The sequence below is a fragment of the Orcinus orca genome, chromosome 17 (assembly GCF_937001465.1).
Source record: "Orcinus orca chromosome 17, mOrcOrc1.1, whole genome shotgun sequence".
Lineage (NCBI taxonomy): Eukaryota > Metazoa > Chordata > Mammalia > Artiodactyla > Delphinidae > Orcinus > Orcinus orca.
Window position 1 is genome coordinate 46,359,428 of NC_064575.1, and position 17,284 is coordinate 46,376,711.

A 17,284-nucleotide genomic window follows, 5' to 3' on the forward strand; every position below is an offset into this window, starting at 1 on the left:
GTCTAATTTGGTTAAGGGATTAAGAAGATAAGAGGGTTTTATAGGGGAGTTACCTGAGCAAAGGTGAGAAAGTTTATGTCTCTTGTCATTGATAGAGGAGAAAAAACTTGTTTGAATTGAATATAGTTTCCAGTTCCTTCAAAGCTTAATTTTTCCCCAAGATTCTGTTTTGGGATAGAAAGTTACGATGTGGCAAACGTTTCTGTGGCATTCTCTGTTTTCGGCAATTTTCATTCCTCTAGGTCAGAAGTGAGCAAACTTTTTCAGTAAAGGGCTAAAGCGTCAATGTTTTAGTTTTTTTGCAGGCCACGTACAGTCTCTGCTCATTCTTTCTTTACAATCTTTTAAAAAATGTAAAAGCCGTACTTTTCTCTGGGCTGCACAAAAATAGGGTGAGGATCAAGGGTTGACTCTTGCTGTGTTTTCATCCATGTTCCTTACGGTGTAGGGTGTGCATGCTTGCGTGAGTGTGTGTGTGTGTGTGTGTGTGTTTGTCTCTGCTGATAGGGGTTTTGCCACAGCATCAGGTTGGTCCTTATGCAGTGTTTCCTTGGTCAGATTTCTTCAAAATTTCTATCTAGTAATGGTCTCCTACATGTAAAAGTTGTCTCTGAATCAATAGATGGCAAGGGGTTAAGTTGCCACTCTTGGGAGATGTTGGCTTATACCTGCGGTTCTCAACCTGGGCTGGGTTTTACCCACCTGGGGACATTTGACAATGTCTGGAGACATTGTTTGTTTGTTTGTTTTTTGCTGTATGCGGGCCTCTCACTGTTGTGGCCTCTCCCGTTGCGGAGCACAGGCTCCGGACGCGCAGGCTCAGCGGCCATGGCTCACGGGCCCAGCCACTCCGCGGCATGTGGGATCTTCCCGGACCAGGGCACGAACCCGTGTCCCCTGCATCGGCAGGCGGACTCTGAACCACTGCACCACTAGGGAAGCCCTGGAGACATTTGTAATTGTTATTACTGGAGGTAGGTAGAGGTCAGCATGCTACTAAAAATCCTATAGTACGCAGGACACTGCCCCACCCCCCCAACAAAAAATTATCTGCCCTATGTGCCACTAATGCTGAGGTTGGGAAACACTGGCTTATACAATGGCATTGGTCTCCATTCCTTTGATATGTTTCTCTTTACTTCATTGTACGCCCTTATAAGGCTGAAAGTGTTATTAGAATTGCAGGGTTCCAGACATTTGGTGGCAGAGTTTACATGATAAACTATAGCTAGTCACAGCTCTTCTTTCTTAGTTCTGTAAGGATCCATAAAGTCCCTCCCATCTCCCCAGAAAACTTAGGGCAGTTGTCTCCCTAAAGCATCTTCATCCTTTGGCTCCAGTTTTTCTGTCCTATCATTATGTTCTTTGAAAATGGCGCTGAATTAATAAATACTTCATAGTACAGCTTCCCAAGGAAAATCATTTTAATGACCCCAGTCAGTGGTCATTGCTCTGTTGCTTGAACATCTCTTGGGATTGATTTTCTAATCCCTCAGTGGGGAGCACATTTATTTCATCACTAGATGATTGATGTAAAGGGCAGGACTGCAGGGGGAAATGCAGAAATTATCCACCATTTTAGCTTGATGATTATCCTGTGAGCCTACAAATAGGCATCTGGTGAGTTCAGATTTTTTAGTCATAAATGTGACCCTCTTAAAGTGTGATTATCATAAGTTATGGAAGTTGATCACCTGAGGGTTCTAGGAAGAGCGGGGAGAGCATCACGTATTAAATGCCTGCGTTGTGTCCTGGGCTTGTTTTATCTCATTTAATCTTCACAAGAGCCCAGGGAGGTAAAGATTATCACAGCTTTGGCTTTACAGGTAAGCTGAAGTTTAGTGGGGTTAAGTAATTTGCCAAGGAACATATGGCTGCCTTTCTACATGCAGCATATTTAATTACAGAGAAATGTAACCGGTTGAGAGATGACACACAAATGAATTTGCTTAGCATGTCTCTTTACTGGAGAAAGACAAGAGGAAGCTGTGGGGATGAAATAGAAAGGAATTTTGAATTGAGAATAGAATATTACTCATTCAGAAGATTGGCTATAATTCTTGGTGGGGAGAAATCCCTGAGTTGTTTTTACATTGTATCCTTTTTGTTTGCAGTAAAATAGTACCTACCGACTTTTTCTTAATATTTGTCTTCACATTTTACCCTACATACAAAATACCAGTCAGGAAACATTTTTATAAAATAAGGCAAACATCTTAATAACCACCACTCAGATGGCTGTTTTCATTTTAAACTCGAGAAAAGATAGAGTCCCATAGTATTATTTGTTATGTGCATTGTACTACATTATTAAACTTAGGCAAAACTTGATGGAAATCTCTTCTGGTTGCACCCTCAAACCCAACTTGAGCCATGCATTTCTTTAAAAGCCATGTTTCCTGGCTTACCCAAACAGTGTACTCACTTAATCAAAAGCTACATTAGCCATTGTTGTCTCTGAGTGCTTGAACCGTTTCTACACATCTACTCTAAAAGGACAAGCATTTGCTGTCATCCAAGATGGGTGTGTTACGGGGTTCCAAAAATCTTCTAGAAGGGAGTTCTGGATAAAAATGGAGTCAGACATGTTTTCAGTAATCTGAAGTGTTTTGAACATTGGGCTTAAAAAAGTCATTTAATACCTTGTGGTCTTGAAGGATGTAACTGTATCTTTAAGTCAGCATGGTCATTGCCTTGTGTGTTGTAAAGACAGGGTAGGAATTCTGTTAACTTTGTTGTACGCTTCATGGTTTGACGCTAAAGTGCTCAATATTCATGCATTTGCTACCACTCAATAAACATTTTATTCCCGGTATTATTGTTCCTGGTAATCCTCAGGACAGGATTGATTTGGCCATCTTAGCCCAATAGGGCAATTGGACACTTCAGGAAGCCTGGGTGAAGTCCAGACTGATGGGAAGCAGCTATTCTGAGATTTCAAAGAATTGTCAATCAAGATGCGTTTTACTTGGCTTCTTGGCTCCATGAGAGTTTAATTTTGGGTAAAAGCAACCTCATTTTACCTCCCCAAAATGTTTCCTTAACTTAATCTCCCAGGTTTAAATTTCGAGAAGAATAGTTCAGCCTCCCGGTATGGAGCCTGTCAAGTTGAAGATATGGGAAATATAATTTTAGCAATGATTTCAGACCCTTATAGTAAGTATTGGTGTTGTAACAATGCGGGCCTAGTATCTGATCCCATCTACTTTCCCTCTCCTATACTTCTGAATCGCCACCACCCTCCCCCTCGGCTTTGTCTCCCTGATAGCTAAAATGATGACTTGTATGTTCTCATTCTAGATCACAGGTTTTCAGATCCAGAAAGAGTAAATTACAAATTTGAAAGTGGCACTTGGTAAGTACTTGAATACTATTCCATTTGAGCCTTTTAATGTGTTTTTATTCATATTGTGATATTTAACTCCTGTTATATTTTAGTAACTTTACTAAACCTTTTGGGTATCCATTTTTAAATAATAGGTCATTTGTTAAAGAAGATTGTATTTTAAAGTAAGCTTGGCTGTTGGGATTAACATTTAATGAAATATTTGTATCCTTAGTCACTATGACTTTAGGTCCATCATAAGTTTGTGTTGTTTGTGTCTGCGATTCTGATTTTAGCCTCTCTGAACTGTCCATCCTCACTGGAAAACTTCCAAAGGAAAAAATCATAGGCTTTAAAAGAGTTCACAAGGTTTTTACTGAGATAATTTTAAGTACGTTCTATCAGCTCCTACTTTAAAGCAAAGGAAATAACTGGGGAGAAGTATGAAATGGTGGTATCTCTGTTTGTGATCACAAGTCGACCTATTTAAGTTTGTAAATCACTGCAGTGAATTTCATGAGATTGCTTGGTGCCTGAAGTGAACAGAAACTTCTGACATGTTTGCCCATAAGAGAGATGTTGAGGCCTATTTAGTTGTGGAGAAAGTGACTCATTAGGAAATGTCCTAGGAGTACTGAAAATATAAATATGAGAGGAATAGAACATCAGAAGGTGTCAAAATATAGAATAGGTAATTTAGAAATGACTCATTAAGGTGTGGGAACTCCCAAGCATTTCCATAAAGGCTCTCTGTGATGCCTCCGTTTGATAGGGGAGATATTGTAATGGCAGACTTCTTACCATGTGCACACATGACCCATGTGGGTTAATTACCAGCTTTAGGTGGATCTTAAGTTTTGCTGTCAAACTGGATTTAAACCCCACTGGTGTACTAGCCAGATCAGAGAAGGAATTTAAACCCATCCTTCTCGGCTGTAGGAACTTACAGGCCATGAGAGTATTGGGAGAACTTTACTTCCTATGAATTGTTGCTGCGTTCTTTTGAGAACAAGGAAGTAGCAACTCAGCTGATAGGTGGTTTGCTGGGTGAGCAAGCTGTGCTGAACTGGCATGGGCAGTTGCCTTTGTATAGTAAACCACCTAAAGAATACTTTGAACTGTGCCCAGATAATTTTTGAGGTTATGAAGTAAGTTGGGCAGTACTACAAATCTGTCTGAACTCCAAAGAAATAATACGTCAAGTGTCAATAGGCCAGTTGTCTTCTGGGGGTAATAGGTCAGACTGCCTAGCATTAATCATGCAGCCTGACGTTTTGCTTGAATCCGCAGCAGCAAGATGGAACTTATTGATGACAACACAGTAGTCAGGGCACGAGGTTTGCCATGGCAGTCTTCGGATCAAGATATTGCAAGATTCTTCAAAGGACTCAATATTGCCAAGTTGGTTTTCCTTAATCTCTATTTTATTTAACAATCCCAAAGGGATAATAGATTTTCTGTCATTTTCTCCTCACTGTTCGTTTTTTTTCCTATTGCTTTCTGTTCTGTTAATTTCAAAGGGGAGGTGCAGCACTTTGTCTGAATGCCCAGGGTCGAAGGAACGGAGAAGCTCTGGTTAGGTTTGTGAGTGAGGAGCACAGAGACCTAGCACTCCAGAGGCACAAACATCACATGGGGACCCGGTACATTGAGGTATGTGCTCACAACCTGACATGTGACACCCTGACCACCCTGGCATCTTGAATGAGTGTTCATATCAGAAGGCTCAGAAACTGAATTTAATTTCCCTTTCTTTTCTTAGGTTTACAAAGCAACAGGTGAAGATTTTCTTAAAATTGCTGGCGGTGAGTACCTTTTATATAATGTGGCTATAATAAGAAGAATCTAAAATTTTACTTATATAGCAAAGGTAGATAAATAGGGTCATGAATGGTAGATAAATAGGGTCATTTTATTCCCAACGAAACATAAAAGTTGACTTTTTTTTTTTAATAGGAGGAAGAAATATCCAGTATTGTCAGTGTAATGTGTAACGCTTGCCCTAAGGCTTGAGTCAACCAACTGTAGTTAAATAGCCATTAAAAATAGTGCTATACAAAGGTCAAAGGGTCATATAAGGTCCTGTACAAAGGGAAAGAGTAGTTCATGAAAGAAATTAAATGGTCTGAAAACTACTTTCAAACGGCCATATCAGAATATCTGGAATTGTTGCATATCTGCTTCTAGTTTTTCTCTTAACTTCCTTTACTCATCTGTGGCCGGGAACATGGTAGCATTCTGGCTTCTAGTATTTTAGAATATATGGTGTTTGTAGTAATACGGTCAGAAAGAAGTGGGAACAGATAAAGTCATTATCTAATTCTTGAGTGATTCATAACTTTAAAACCTAAAAATAACAGATGCATAAAAAATGTTAACTGTGGTTTGTCCAACAGATGTTTTTCTATATGTGCACCTACTCTGTAAGTTCCTATTTTTCTGCTCATATTGTTTTAACTTCCTTTCTCCTTTTAGTATATTATGAATATCTTCTTATGCTACTCAAGTTTCTTAAATGTTAAATGCTGTACAGTATTATATGTACCATAATTTTTTAAAAAAACAATCCTATTGGGCATTTAGAGCTTACCTCCATTTCACTCTATGTTGCAGTGAATATTTTTGTATCTCTGTATGTGCCACTCATTAGGATAAATCTCTAAAAATAGGATAGCTAATTCAGAGAATGTGGGTGGACCTTTTAAGGGGCTTTTGACACCTATTGCCGAAATATACTAAGGTGATTTCCCCTTAAATACAGAGAACATTTATATCCCTTCATTATATAGTCCTGTTAAAAATCTTTGCAACTGTAAAACTTGTAGTAACAATATGCTGTTTATACAATGTGCTGGTATATTTCTTGCACTTTTTTCTTGAGATAAACCAAGGCTTCCCAATTCAGAGCTTCAAGGTTAATAGTGTTTCCATTGTTTGATATTGGTTGGGGATAAAGTATATTTGGAGGTGCTGTGGTCCTGAGGTTCCATGGCAGATAACATTGCAGATGGCAAAGTTAACGTCCACATCAGTGCCTGGGATTTCATGGTATATGCGCAGTACGATAAGAATTTGTGCTTAGGGAAAATGTTACTAGTAAAGGATGTGTGTTTGAGTATTTGCTGCAGCACTGTACAAAGTGCTTTATGTCTGGCAGAGTGTTGATAAATGTTGAAACTGGCTGCTAAGTATATTCATTATTCTCTCTACTCGAGTATGTTTGGACCTTTCTTAATAAAAAGTAATCAGGAAAATAATACCAAAAATCACTAAAGAGCTTTCTATGTAATAACTTATTCTCATAATTTATGAGGTAGGTAATTTTACTCCCATTTTACAGATGAGGAAACTGAGATACAGAGGTTAAACTTGGCTGAGGTCATAACTTGGTAAATGGTAAAGCCACAGTTGCACCCAGACATTTCTAGTTCCAGGGCCTGTGCCCTTAACCACCATGACTAGTTGCCTCTCCTTGAGAAGAATATGGTGGTTGGTCCATGATGTAACTGTATGGCTACCTTCCTATATTAACAGGGGTATTTTATGAAAATGGTAGGGGGAAAGTTTTAAATTTATGGGAAGAGGATTCTGATTCCTGGGATGTTATTAATTCATATGGGAGTGTGGGACTTATGAATTAAAGACATTGCCAAAAATTTTACTTTTTTAAATTTGGTAAAGTTGATGTCTTAACCACTTCTCCCTGTGCTTCCTGATATTTGTGTTCCCTAGGTACATCCAATGAGGTTGCCCAGTTTCTCTCCAAGGAAAACCAAGTCATTGTCCGCATGCGGGGGCTCCCGTTCACGGCCACAGCTGATGAAGTGGTGGCCTTCTTTGGACAGCATTGCCCCATCACTGGGGGGAAGGAAGGCATCCTCTTTGTTACGTACCCAGATGGTAGGCCAACAGGGGACGCTTTTGTCCTCTTTGCTTGTGAGGAATATGCACAGAACGCATTGAGGAAGCATAAGGACTTGTTGGGTAAAAGATACATTGAACTCTTCAGGAGCACAGCAGCTGAAGTTCAGCAGGTTGGTTTTAAAGAGCATGTTGGTGGCTTTGCGTTATTTCTATTCTTTCTTTTTTTAAAAATTAATTTATTCTTTAATTGAAGTATAGTTGATTTACAATGTTTCAGGTATACAGCAATGATTCCGTTATACACACATATATATATTCTTTTTCAGATTCTTTTCCATTATAAGTTATTACAAGGTATTGAATATAGTTCCTATTCTTTATTTCTGAAAATAATACATTATTCCTTGTGTTAAAATAAAACTTGGAAATTACAGAAAGTATAAATGCGTGAAAAATATCTATTCTGTAACCAAATGATAGCCACTGTTATGTTAATATACACACAAAAATACTGTGTTTTTATATAACTGGAATATTGCTGTAGATATACTTTTGTATTCGGTTTCAAAAGTTTACTCATGTCTGAAAATTTTAATCTTTAAGTTAATACTGTGTTTCACAGGGGCATATAATTATTAATTCTATTGTACATTTGGGTTGGGTTTTTTTCTATCAGAAGAAATTTCTAGGTAAACATGCTTATCTGTCAATTTCTTCTTTTTTTAATTAATTGATTTTTATTTTTGGCTGCGTTGGTCTTCGTTGCTGTGCGCGGGCTTTCTCTAGTTCCGGCGAGTGGGGGCTACTCTTCATTGCAGTGCGCGGGGCCTCTCATTGGAGTGGATTTTCTTATTGCGGAGCACGGGCTCTAGGTGCGCAGACTTCATTAGTTGTGGCTCGCAGGCTCTAGAGAGCAGGCTCAGTAGTTGTGGTGCACGGGCTTAGTTGCTCCGCGGCATGTGGGATCTTCCCAGGCCAGGGATCAAACCGTGTCCCCTGCATTAGCAGGCGGATTCTTAACCACTACGCCACCAGGGAAGTCCCTATCTGTCAATTTCTCATTGATTTCTTTAGAACTGGATCTAAGGTGTGAGCTTTTAAGGCTTTAATGTCTTGCCAAATTTATTTCCCAAAAGACTTGATCAGTTCCATATTGCTGGTGACAGTGCAAATTGTCCTTTTGTCCTGTTACTACCTTTCAGAATTCAGCGCTGTTTTTGAGGCACAGATGGGACAGTCAGCTCCTGAAAACACACTAAGATCCAAGCATAAAACCATCTGTAGTAGGGTCTCAAGCCTTTCAGCTATTCTTCTTGACTTACCAGCTGAACATTTCTCTCAAGGGTCAGTTAGTATTAACTTTGCACCTGAGATCCTATAGACTGTTTCACATGGCTCTTCAACTTATTTTACTTGGCTCCATAGTAGAACATAGTCATTTCAATGATTCCTTTGGTCTTTTTTGCAAGCAGTTCAGACACTGACTCTTATTTCTTTTTCTTTTCTTTTCTTTTTTTTTTTGGCTGCGTCGGGCCTTCATTGCGGCTTGCGGGATCTTCGTTGTGGCTCGCCGGTTCTTCGTTGCAGTGCTTAGGCTTCTCTGCAGTTGTGGCTTGCAGGTTTTCTCTCTCTAGTTATGGCGTGTGGGCTCTGTATTTTGTGGCACACGGGCTCAGTAGTTGTGGCGCACAAGCTTAGTTGCCCTGCGGCATGTGGGATCTTAGTTCCCTGACCAGGGATCGAACCCATGTCTCCGGCATTGGAAGGCGGATTCTTTACCACTGGACCACCAGGGAAGTCCCTGTACTGGTATTCTTGAACCCTAAGCTTTGAGCATTCTTGTAGTTTAAACAATTCTGTACTTTGTTGAAAATGAATATCATAAATTCTGAATCTCTAAAGTATGTTGAGCATGCTTTAGACTTCAAACACCCCAAACTAAAGGGGAAAAATGAGATTTTTATTTTAGATCTTTAATTCGAAGAACAGTTTCATGGAAATCATGCCCTAGAATCATACAGAGCCTTGGCTACTGTACCTTAATTGGTTTGGTTGTAGAGTATGCGTTCTCTGTTTGACTCAGCCATAGGTGGTTTTGAGTGTGGGTGAACTTTCGCTTTCCAGCCTCCCATCTCTAATAATTTATTTAATAAGTGTTGAAGTAGTCATAGACTTTGCACTGTCTTCTTTTCATTAATAATAATCACTTCATTCAATAACGTTTTACTGATCTCCTATTTGGCAGGCACTGTAGGTGCTAGACCATTTCCTGTCCCAAGTTTGTTTATAACATTTATTTTCTATTTGTGTTCTCCCCCCTAATGTTTGTACTGTGTCTGAATTGTTCGCATAGTTTCTTAAAGTCTTGCTTTCTCTTTGGCTGTGTTGTGTTTACTCTTTGATTGTTGTCACCTCTTATTCAGATAGCAACTGGACAGGCTGTGAGTGAGGAAATTAGGGCAATCTGGGGGGAGTTCATTGATTGTCTTATATTTTTAGTTATGAGCTGATAAAGGCTGCAGTGGTAAATGGTTCAGAAATCCTGGGGATTCCACACACGGCATTTGCACAAGGACCTCCTCGTATTATCAACTAGTAGGCATATTCTAAACTAAGACAAAAGTAGACAACAACCTTGTAACATGAGTTTTGCCTGGGAGCAGTTCTTTCTCCAAAATGTACCTGACCTGGCATCCATTCTCAAGATAGCAGGATTCCATGAATTTAAAAGGTAGTCAAAGGGACTTCCCCGGCTGTCCAGTGGTTAAGACTCCGCCTTCCAGTGCAGGGAGGCACGGGTTGGGGAATTAAGATCCCACATGCTGTGCAGTGTGGCCAAAAAATTAAAAAAAAAAAAAAAAATATATATATATATATATTCAAGATCCGCTGTTTTGCCACTGTCTCAAATTCACATGATTATTTTTATTTTCACTAATTGATTTTTTTCAGGTTTACATTACCCAGCCATTCTGCCTTCTGCTTTATACATCATTATAAATGTGACATATTTTAATATAATACAGTCACTGTTTGACTGTCATTACTTTGCTGGGTCATTTTCTGTATATTTCTTGGGTTTGGAGGTGGAATGTGAAGACAATATCGAGAGAAACACTAGTGAAATGAAATCTAATAGGTTGTACATAAGTCCACATTTTAACAGTATGTCCCGATTCTTATAAAAGCAACAGATTGTCTTAAGGCAGATAGTGAGACATTTGTCCAGGTGGATAAGTCCTTAATCTAAGTGCATTGTGTTGTGTGTGGTGTATACCTCAGCAGGCATCTCACAAAAGTTGGTATCATGCTTTCCCAGCTGAAAAGCATGAACAACTTTCTCCACGAGTGCTTCTCAAACTTTAACATGCTTGTGGATCACCTGGGGATCTTGTTAAACTGCAGATTCATATAGACTAGGTCAGGGTGGAGCTGAGATTATGCATTTCTAGCAGTTCTCCAGGGATGTCAGCACTGGTCTGCAGACAACATTGGAGTAGCAGGGCTCTAAACCACTTCTATTTTGCTTTGAGTACAGGTGCTGAATCGATTCTCCTCGGCCCCTCTCATTCCACTTCCAACCCCTCCCATTATTCCAGTACTACCTCAGCAATTTGTGCCCCCTACAAACATTAGAGACTGTATACGCCTTCGAGGTCTTCCCTATGCAGCCACAATTGAGGATATCCTGGACTTTCTGGGGGAATTTTCCACCGATATTCGGACTCATGGGGTCCACATGGTATTGAATCACCAGGTAAGAAAGTCACTTACTGGAAAACTGATTTGCTTATTCTTATTAAATACACCCTTCCAATAAAAAGGTAACAAATGTTCATCAGTTGTATAGTAAGTCTTAAAGGAAAGATTTAACTATAAATGCAAGGGGTCTTTAAGATGAACTCCGGAAAGAATGCTATCATTGGTATGGTAATTCAAATTCAGCTCTGATTCCATCATCACATATATCCATCGAATGATCAATAGCGTCGGGTAGGAAACAAATACATTACCAGTCTAATACAACATTTTACTGTTGCAGTTACTGAAGTCTGCAGCTCTGCTGCTGTAGTGTGAAAGCAATCATAGACAATATATAAACCAATGAGCATGTCTGTGCTCCCAAGTATTTTGTATCCATAGACTGTTTAGAAATGACTTATTTTATTTCACATATATATAGTAGATACCAAATTACATTCAGTAGAGTACAAACTCCAAAATAACTTGTATCTATACCACCTAGAACACTATGTGATCTTAAAAGGCGCTCAGATGTGTTAGTGAATTAATTGTTGAGAATCTTCTATCAAAATCTGATCAGCTTCTTATAGTATGCAATATATATTCTAAGCATATTAAAAGTAGTTCCTGGCTTGGTATCTCTCATTTTTTAAATAAAATTAATTATATTAGTTGCTGGGCAATTTGCCAGTATTTTGTGCCATCATAAGCAGGACAGAACTTTAAAAACCCATAAAGCACGTAGTTCTAATTAAAATGTTGGAACTCCTTATTAAAAGCGAAGTTGTATCAATTTTTGAAAATAAGATGTTTTCTGTGCATCGTAGTCTGAATATAGGTTTGTATTAAAAACACCAATATTTTCTAAACTGCACTTTCTCTTTTCATGTGATGATTTGGTCGCATTCATAACCATAATCCTGTCTCACTGGAAAGTGCATGCCACTGGGTACAAGGAACCAGAAAACACTGAGCCTCTGTTTGGTGTTCCACTCCAGCACATGCTCATTCTAACTCTCACGTCAATATGAAGCTATGCAGCATTTTATCTGACCTAGGAGTCCTCTCGGCATGCTTCACTGATGGGATTCGTTTTGGATAAAATTCCCCACAGTGCAGCATCACCAGGGAATTGTTCGGGTTCTCTCTGAGTCACCACTTCTAATAACCTAGGGGCTATTATTACTCTATGATTAACAACAGTAGACAGATTTGCCTCTCATTGACCCTGTGACCTGTTTGACTACACTTGGGAGAAATGCTTCTTTGATGATGGACAAGCTCTTAGTTGCCTCGAAGATGTTAGTTTTCCATCTTGGACTGGGTTTCCCTGGTGTCCTTAACTTCCCTGGTATGGTAACTCTTATGGTAACTTGCATGGTAATAATTTGCAATAACTAGTCCCTTAGAGACTTTAAAGAAATCCATAAAATAAAAAAGGAGTCTTATAAGCTGGTTGTGCCTTTTTTCTCTCCCATAAAATGTCTATGCTAAAGAAAACTAAGGCATTCTGGTTCTGTGGAGCAGACATCTACCAGCTTTGTTTTAAATAGGATTTTTAGCAAGCTATTAGTAACAGAGGAAATGTCTATAAACATCTGTCGGCCAAGGTTTAAAACAGAGATGCAAGGGAAGAGGTGAGAGAAGGGCTCCCAAGCAATGCTGATGATAACAGCTCTCACCACCCTTCACTGTGCGTTGCAACTCCCAATTCCTCTCCTCCTTCCCTATCCACAAGCCACATTCCAATCTAGGCTTCAGGGAGAAGGGGAAGGGATGTTGCAGGTCAGTGAGAGACAGACTTGAAAGACAAAAGAGAGCAGTGGTTTGTTCAGTTTCATGTAGGAGGATGCATAAAGCTCTAATACTGGTTCTGTTACTAGCTTTTCTCAATTGAGTAAGATTTAATCGGACTTTTCAGAAAGGAAAAACCCAGTATACAAGCCTCTACTTTGAAACTGCAGTCACAAGGAGACGTTTTCAAAAGTCCATAAATCTAATTCTAATCGATAAAAATCAAAAAGGATCACATTCAGCTATGAGCTCTCAAAACTATTTCTTCAAGGTTTTGTGGGCAATTCTGTTGATCAGGTGATGAAACATAAGTCTGATTTCAGTAGATCATACTGTCACCCAGATGTTATGGCTAAAATGTCTGTACTATGGGTGATTGTCACTGTGCATGTTTTGTAAGCAACCACTTCCTTGTTGAAGGAGACAGTCTCCTTTTGTTTTTATTCTTCCCCCACGTGCTCAGGGACGCCCATCAGGAGATGCCTTTATCCAGATGAAGTCTGCGGACAGAGCATTTATGGCTGCACAGAAGTGTCATAAAAAAACCATGAAGGACAGATATGTTGAAGTCTTTCAGTGTTCAGCTGAGGAGATGAACTTTGTGTTAATGGGGGGCACTTTAAATCGAAATGGCTTATCCCCACCGCCATGTAAGTTACCATGTAAGTTTTTCTTGGGTCTTGGCGCTATTCTACGCTATATGCTGGTAGGTGCTTAAGCTGCTTTCATAACTTTCTGTGCCCCTGGTTCTTTCTAAGGCAGGTGAGGTGGTTACATAAGTCTTTCCCATCTGAAATCGGTAGTATCTGGTAATCATTTAAGACCTTGGTTGTGGACACCCATAATTAGAGATTCTACAAATACCTCCTTTCAAATTATATTCTTGCTTTTCCAGTGATAAGCACTTGATTTCTGAAGCTTAGTGTGCTCAAGATAAGCACTGACTCTGGGAGACAACCTGGCTATGTAGATATTTTAATACGTAATAAATATTACATATTAATTGAATACATAACATTTAAAGGTAAAATAAGTATGGACAGATCCTTTTTTTTTTCCTGCAACACATTAAGCTTTTTTGTTTTGTGTTTTTAAAGAAGGGTGAGTTGATGCCCATTTTGCATTTTTAATTTTTTTGAGCAGTAAGTATTTTGGGGGAAGGATAACCTGAAGAGCATCCCTCTTGCTCTCCAGGATATCTGGAATGAGCAAGTTAGTTAAAAAAAAAAAAAAAAAAAAAAAAACAAATGCGTAAATAAATTAGCCAAAGTTACCATTGGATCGCAGGATCAGTGCTTAATATCAAGCCATTCTGTTGCTCATTGGCACCTGGGTGCACGCCATCTGGAATCCTATTTGAGAGGAATAAGCCCTTTAGTCGGGAGACCAAGTTTTGGTTTGTGACTAAGGAACATTTGGGGATCTGATGTTTAAAACTTGAATTTTCTGACCAAGTTTTCACTTTTGAGTAAGACATACCTTGTTAGGAAGCATGCTGGGTATGTTTAAAGAAAGTAGCACTTGGAATACAGTCCAAAGATAACCGAGAAAGTAAACTGGATTATGTGCTTGATTCCAATAAAGTGGGGAGCGTTAAGACATCACTTTCTAGTAAAGGGGGATCTACACCAATAAACCTATTTGATAAAGTAGTATTCCTAGGACATTCGGTAGGGCTTAATCCTTTATTTCCCTTGGAATGCCTAACTGCTAATGTTCCATTTATCTGCTGCTTGCTATTGGTGGATATCTAAGAGTTGATCATTAATGAGTATCAAGGTTTAAAAATTCATGATTGGGCTTAAGTGGATATCTTAATGTAATCTTAGTTGGAGGTTTCCTGTCCATAAACCACTGATAATATCAGTAACTTTTACAATTTCCCGTACTGATAATCTGTCAAGCATTATGAGATAAGGGAATTTCTCCATCATGTATAACCCAAATTCTTTTGCTGTGATATCCTTTCACTCCTCTCTTCCTGGTGGAAAAGTCGTCATTACAGACTTCGTAAGATTTTTACTTCTTCCCTTTTCCCCCTCACAAGCCCTAAAATAGTAATAATTTCCCTGGCAGTCCAGTGGTTAAGACTCTGCACTTCCACTGCAGGGGCCACGGTTTCAGTCCCTCTTTGGGGAAGTAAGATCCCGCATGCTGCACACGCGCGGCCAAAAAAAAAAAAAATTTTTTTTTAAATCTAAATGCATTTTTACGTAAAATATCTTTCCATATCTTTTAATACTTTCTAAAAATTTTATTTAAAATTTGGCCATTTGTCAATTTAGTGGAAGAGTTCACTCATTAAAAAATCAGAATTCTAATTTATACATGCTAATATGCTTGTTCTACTGGACTTTTTTTTTCCTGCCAACTCGCTTTAGGTGACAATCTCTTTGACTTAGGTGTCTCGGTTTGTTCTGTTTGTCCTTTTTGTGGACTCTTTTAGGCCAGGGATCATAATTTTAAAATTATCTACATTAGGTATCTACCATGTAGCAATTTTTGATGGGTATGAAGGAGGTACCCAAAAATTGAATATGAAATCAATATGTTGGTCTTGGGTTTTTTGTTTATTTGTCTGTTTTGGGGGTTTTTTGGCCATGCCGCACAGCTTTCAGGACCTCAGTTCCCTGACAGGCGTTGAACCTGGGCCATAGCAGTGAAAGCCCTGGAATCCTAACCACCAGGCCACCAGGGAATTCCCAGGTCTTGGGTTTATGTACCCATATTCAGCTGACTCACTCATCTCCATAGACATATAGAAGCTCGTAAGAAGAGCAAAAGACAGTAGAGATTTTCCTGTGAAAATTATCCAGTGGGCTTCAGCTATTTGCAACATCTATTAGGTGGTTCTAGGTTTGAAAATTAAGTCAGGAATTCCAAATTCAGTCAACCTCTCAGTTATCTCTTCTGTTGGGTGCAGATGGCTTGGAGAGTTGTGTTCATCCTACACATTAAAGCTAGTGACCAGCAAGTGGTCTGACTTAAGTGAGTTACTGGGCCTTGAAGATGTTGCACAACCAGAAGACAAAGGAATTCCATCCTTTCTACTTTCTATTTAATCTGAATCAACTGACTCTCAGGAAGACTTGCACATATATGTCTTCAGGGTTATCTCCCAGATTGGATTTTTTTATTTTTTAGACTGGTCTGAAGATGTAGATTAGCGTCAAAAACCCATCTTCCGGGTTGCCTTGAAGTGTACATGATCCAGAGTTAATCTACTCCTTTTGGGTCAGTTTACTCTGGTACAGTCTATGCTTTGGCATAATACATGGTCCTGGTGAATAGTGTTTTGTCATAACTGTCTTCATGTTGTCCTATAGAGTAGATAACAATATGAACTAGCAGCCTAGTGCTCAAAGGGGGGAAAACCCAGCTTTTGGTTTGAAGTTACACTAAATGTCAATCTGTCCCATGTTTCTTTCCTCAGAGAGTTACTTTGTGGTAACTGGCACTTAGGAGTGGGGAAAAAAAAATCATGTGTCATGAAATGGTTGCGAAGACTTGAAAGTCCACTTGATACTGGTTTTTCCAAATTTTAGGATAAGAACCGTTCTTTAGGTTGACGGAGTGTGTGAGATTTGAGATTGCTTCTAGGTGTTATCTATATAACCAAACGGAAGATGCTTGGGATGGTATACAGAACTGGTCTCTTTCGTTCGAATGTATATATGGAACAGCGACCTTGTAGCTTTAGTGCTAGCAGATGTGTCAACTACTACAAATATATCTCAAGGTCTCTCTCTTTGCTTATTTAGGCCTGTCTCCTCCCTCCTACACATTTCCAGCTCCTGCAGCAGTTATTCCTCCTGAAGCTGCCATTTATCAGCCCTCTGTGCTCTTGAATCCACGAGCACTGCAGCCCTCCACAGCATACTACCCAGCAGGCACCCAGCTCTTCATGAACTACACAGCATACTATCCCAGGTAAGGCTCTGATGGAAGTAGAAATGAGGGACAGAAACAAAGGACTCCTTTAATAGCCGCTGCCTGAGTTCACAAAAGAATGTTGTCTGCCACGTTGAAGGTTAGCATGACCGGCAACGGTTTCTGGTCATATCTCTGACCAAGAAGGTTGTTTCAAGACAAACCAAAATGTTTATTTTTTAACCATCTATTGACAGCATGATATTTTAGGTTACGTGTGTATACAACTTTCCATTTTTCCTTCTATTTTAGGGTTGTTAGTGGGTAGCACAGTAATCATTCTAATAGGGTGGCAGTATCATGTGAATGAATTACAAAACGGGAAAATCCATGATGATGACAATTATATTTTTAAGTACCATGAATTCATGTCAACCCAAAATAAATAAAAACTGTTGTTTTAAATTTTATAGGGCTTGTATTCTTTCCTCTCTAAATCTTTACTAACAAGTCCAGAATGAGATTATTCAGTACTTTATTAGAATTAACGTATTTTAAATCTGATTATTTTTAGTTGTCCTCAATTTCTTGGAGGCAACAGGATATAATGGAGAGAAATTTGTCAGTCTGGAAATTGGGAGACCCGAGTTTTGGTCTCATCTGTTCTTCTACCTGAGGCAATTCACT

The 17,284-nt window shown here is 39.1% G+C and overlaps 1 protein-coding gene across 6 annotated transcripts in view; it reads left to right on the forward strand.

Moving 5' to 3' along the window:
• The window catches only part of ESRP1 (epithelial splicing regulatory protein 1), a 57,383-nt gene that overhangs the window by 13,734 nt on the left and 26,365 nt on the right, over window positions 1-17,284 (forward strand). For 4 of the 6 annotated variants that reach the window (XM_012534996.2, XM_033438279.1, XM_004275379.3 and 1 more), the window contains 9 exons: window positions 3,058-3,156; window positions 3,301-3,355; window positions 4,616-4,726; window positions 4,846-4,978; window positions 5,088-5,130; window positions 7,058-7,359; window positions 10,728-10,946; window positions 13,191-13,389; window positions 16,489-16,657. In XM_012534996.2, coding sequence (XP_012390450.1) covers window positions 3,058-3,156; window positions 3,301-3,355; window positions 4,616-4,726; window positions 4,846-4,978; window positions 5,088-5,130; window positions 7,058-7,359; window positions 10,728-10,946; window positions 13,191-13,389; window positions 16,489-16,657 — 1,330 coding nt within the window. The remainder of the gene's footprint in view (window positions 1-3,057; window positions 3,157-3,300; window positions 3,356-4,615; window positions 4,727-4,845; window positions 4,979-5,087; window positions 5,131-7,057; window positions 7,360-10,727; window positions 10,947-13,190; window positions 13,390-16,488; window positions 16,658-17,284) is intronic. The other 2 variants (XM_004275377.4, XM_004275380.3) reach the window with 1 other exon arrangement.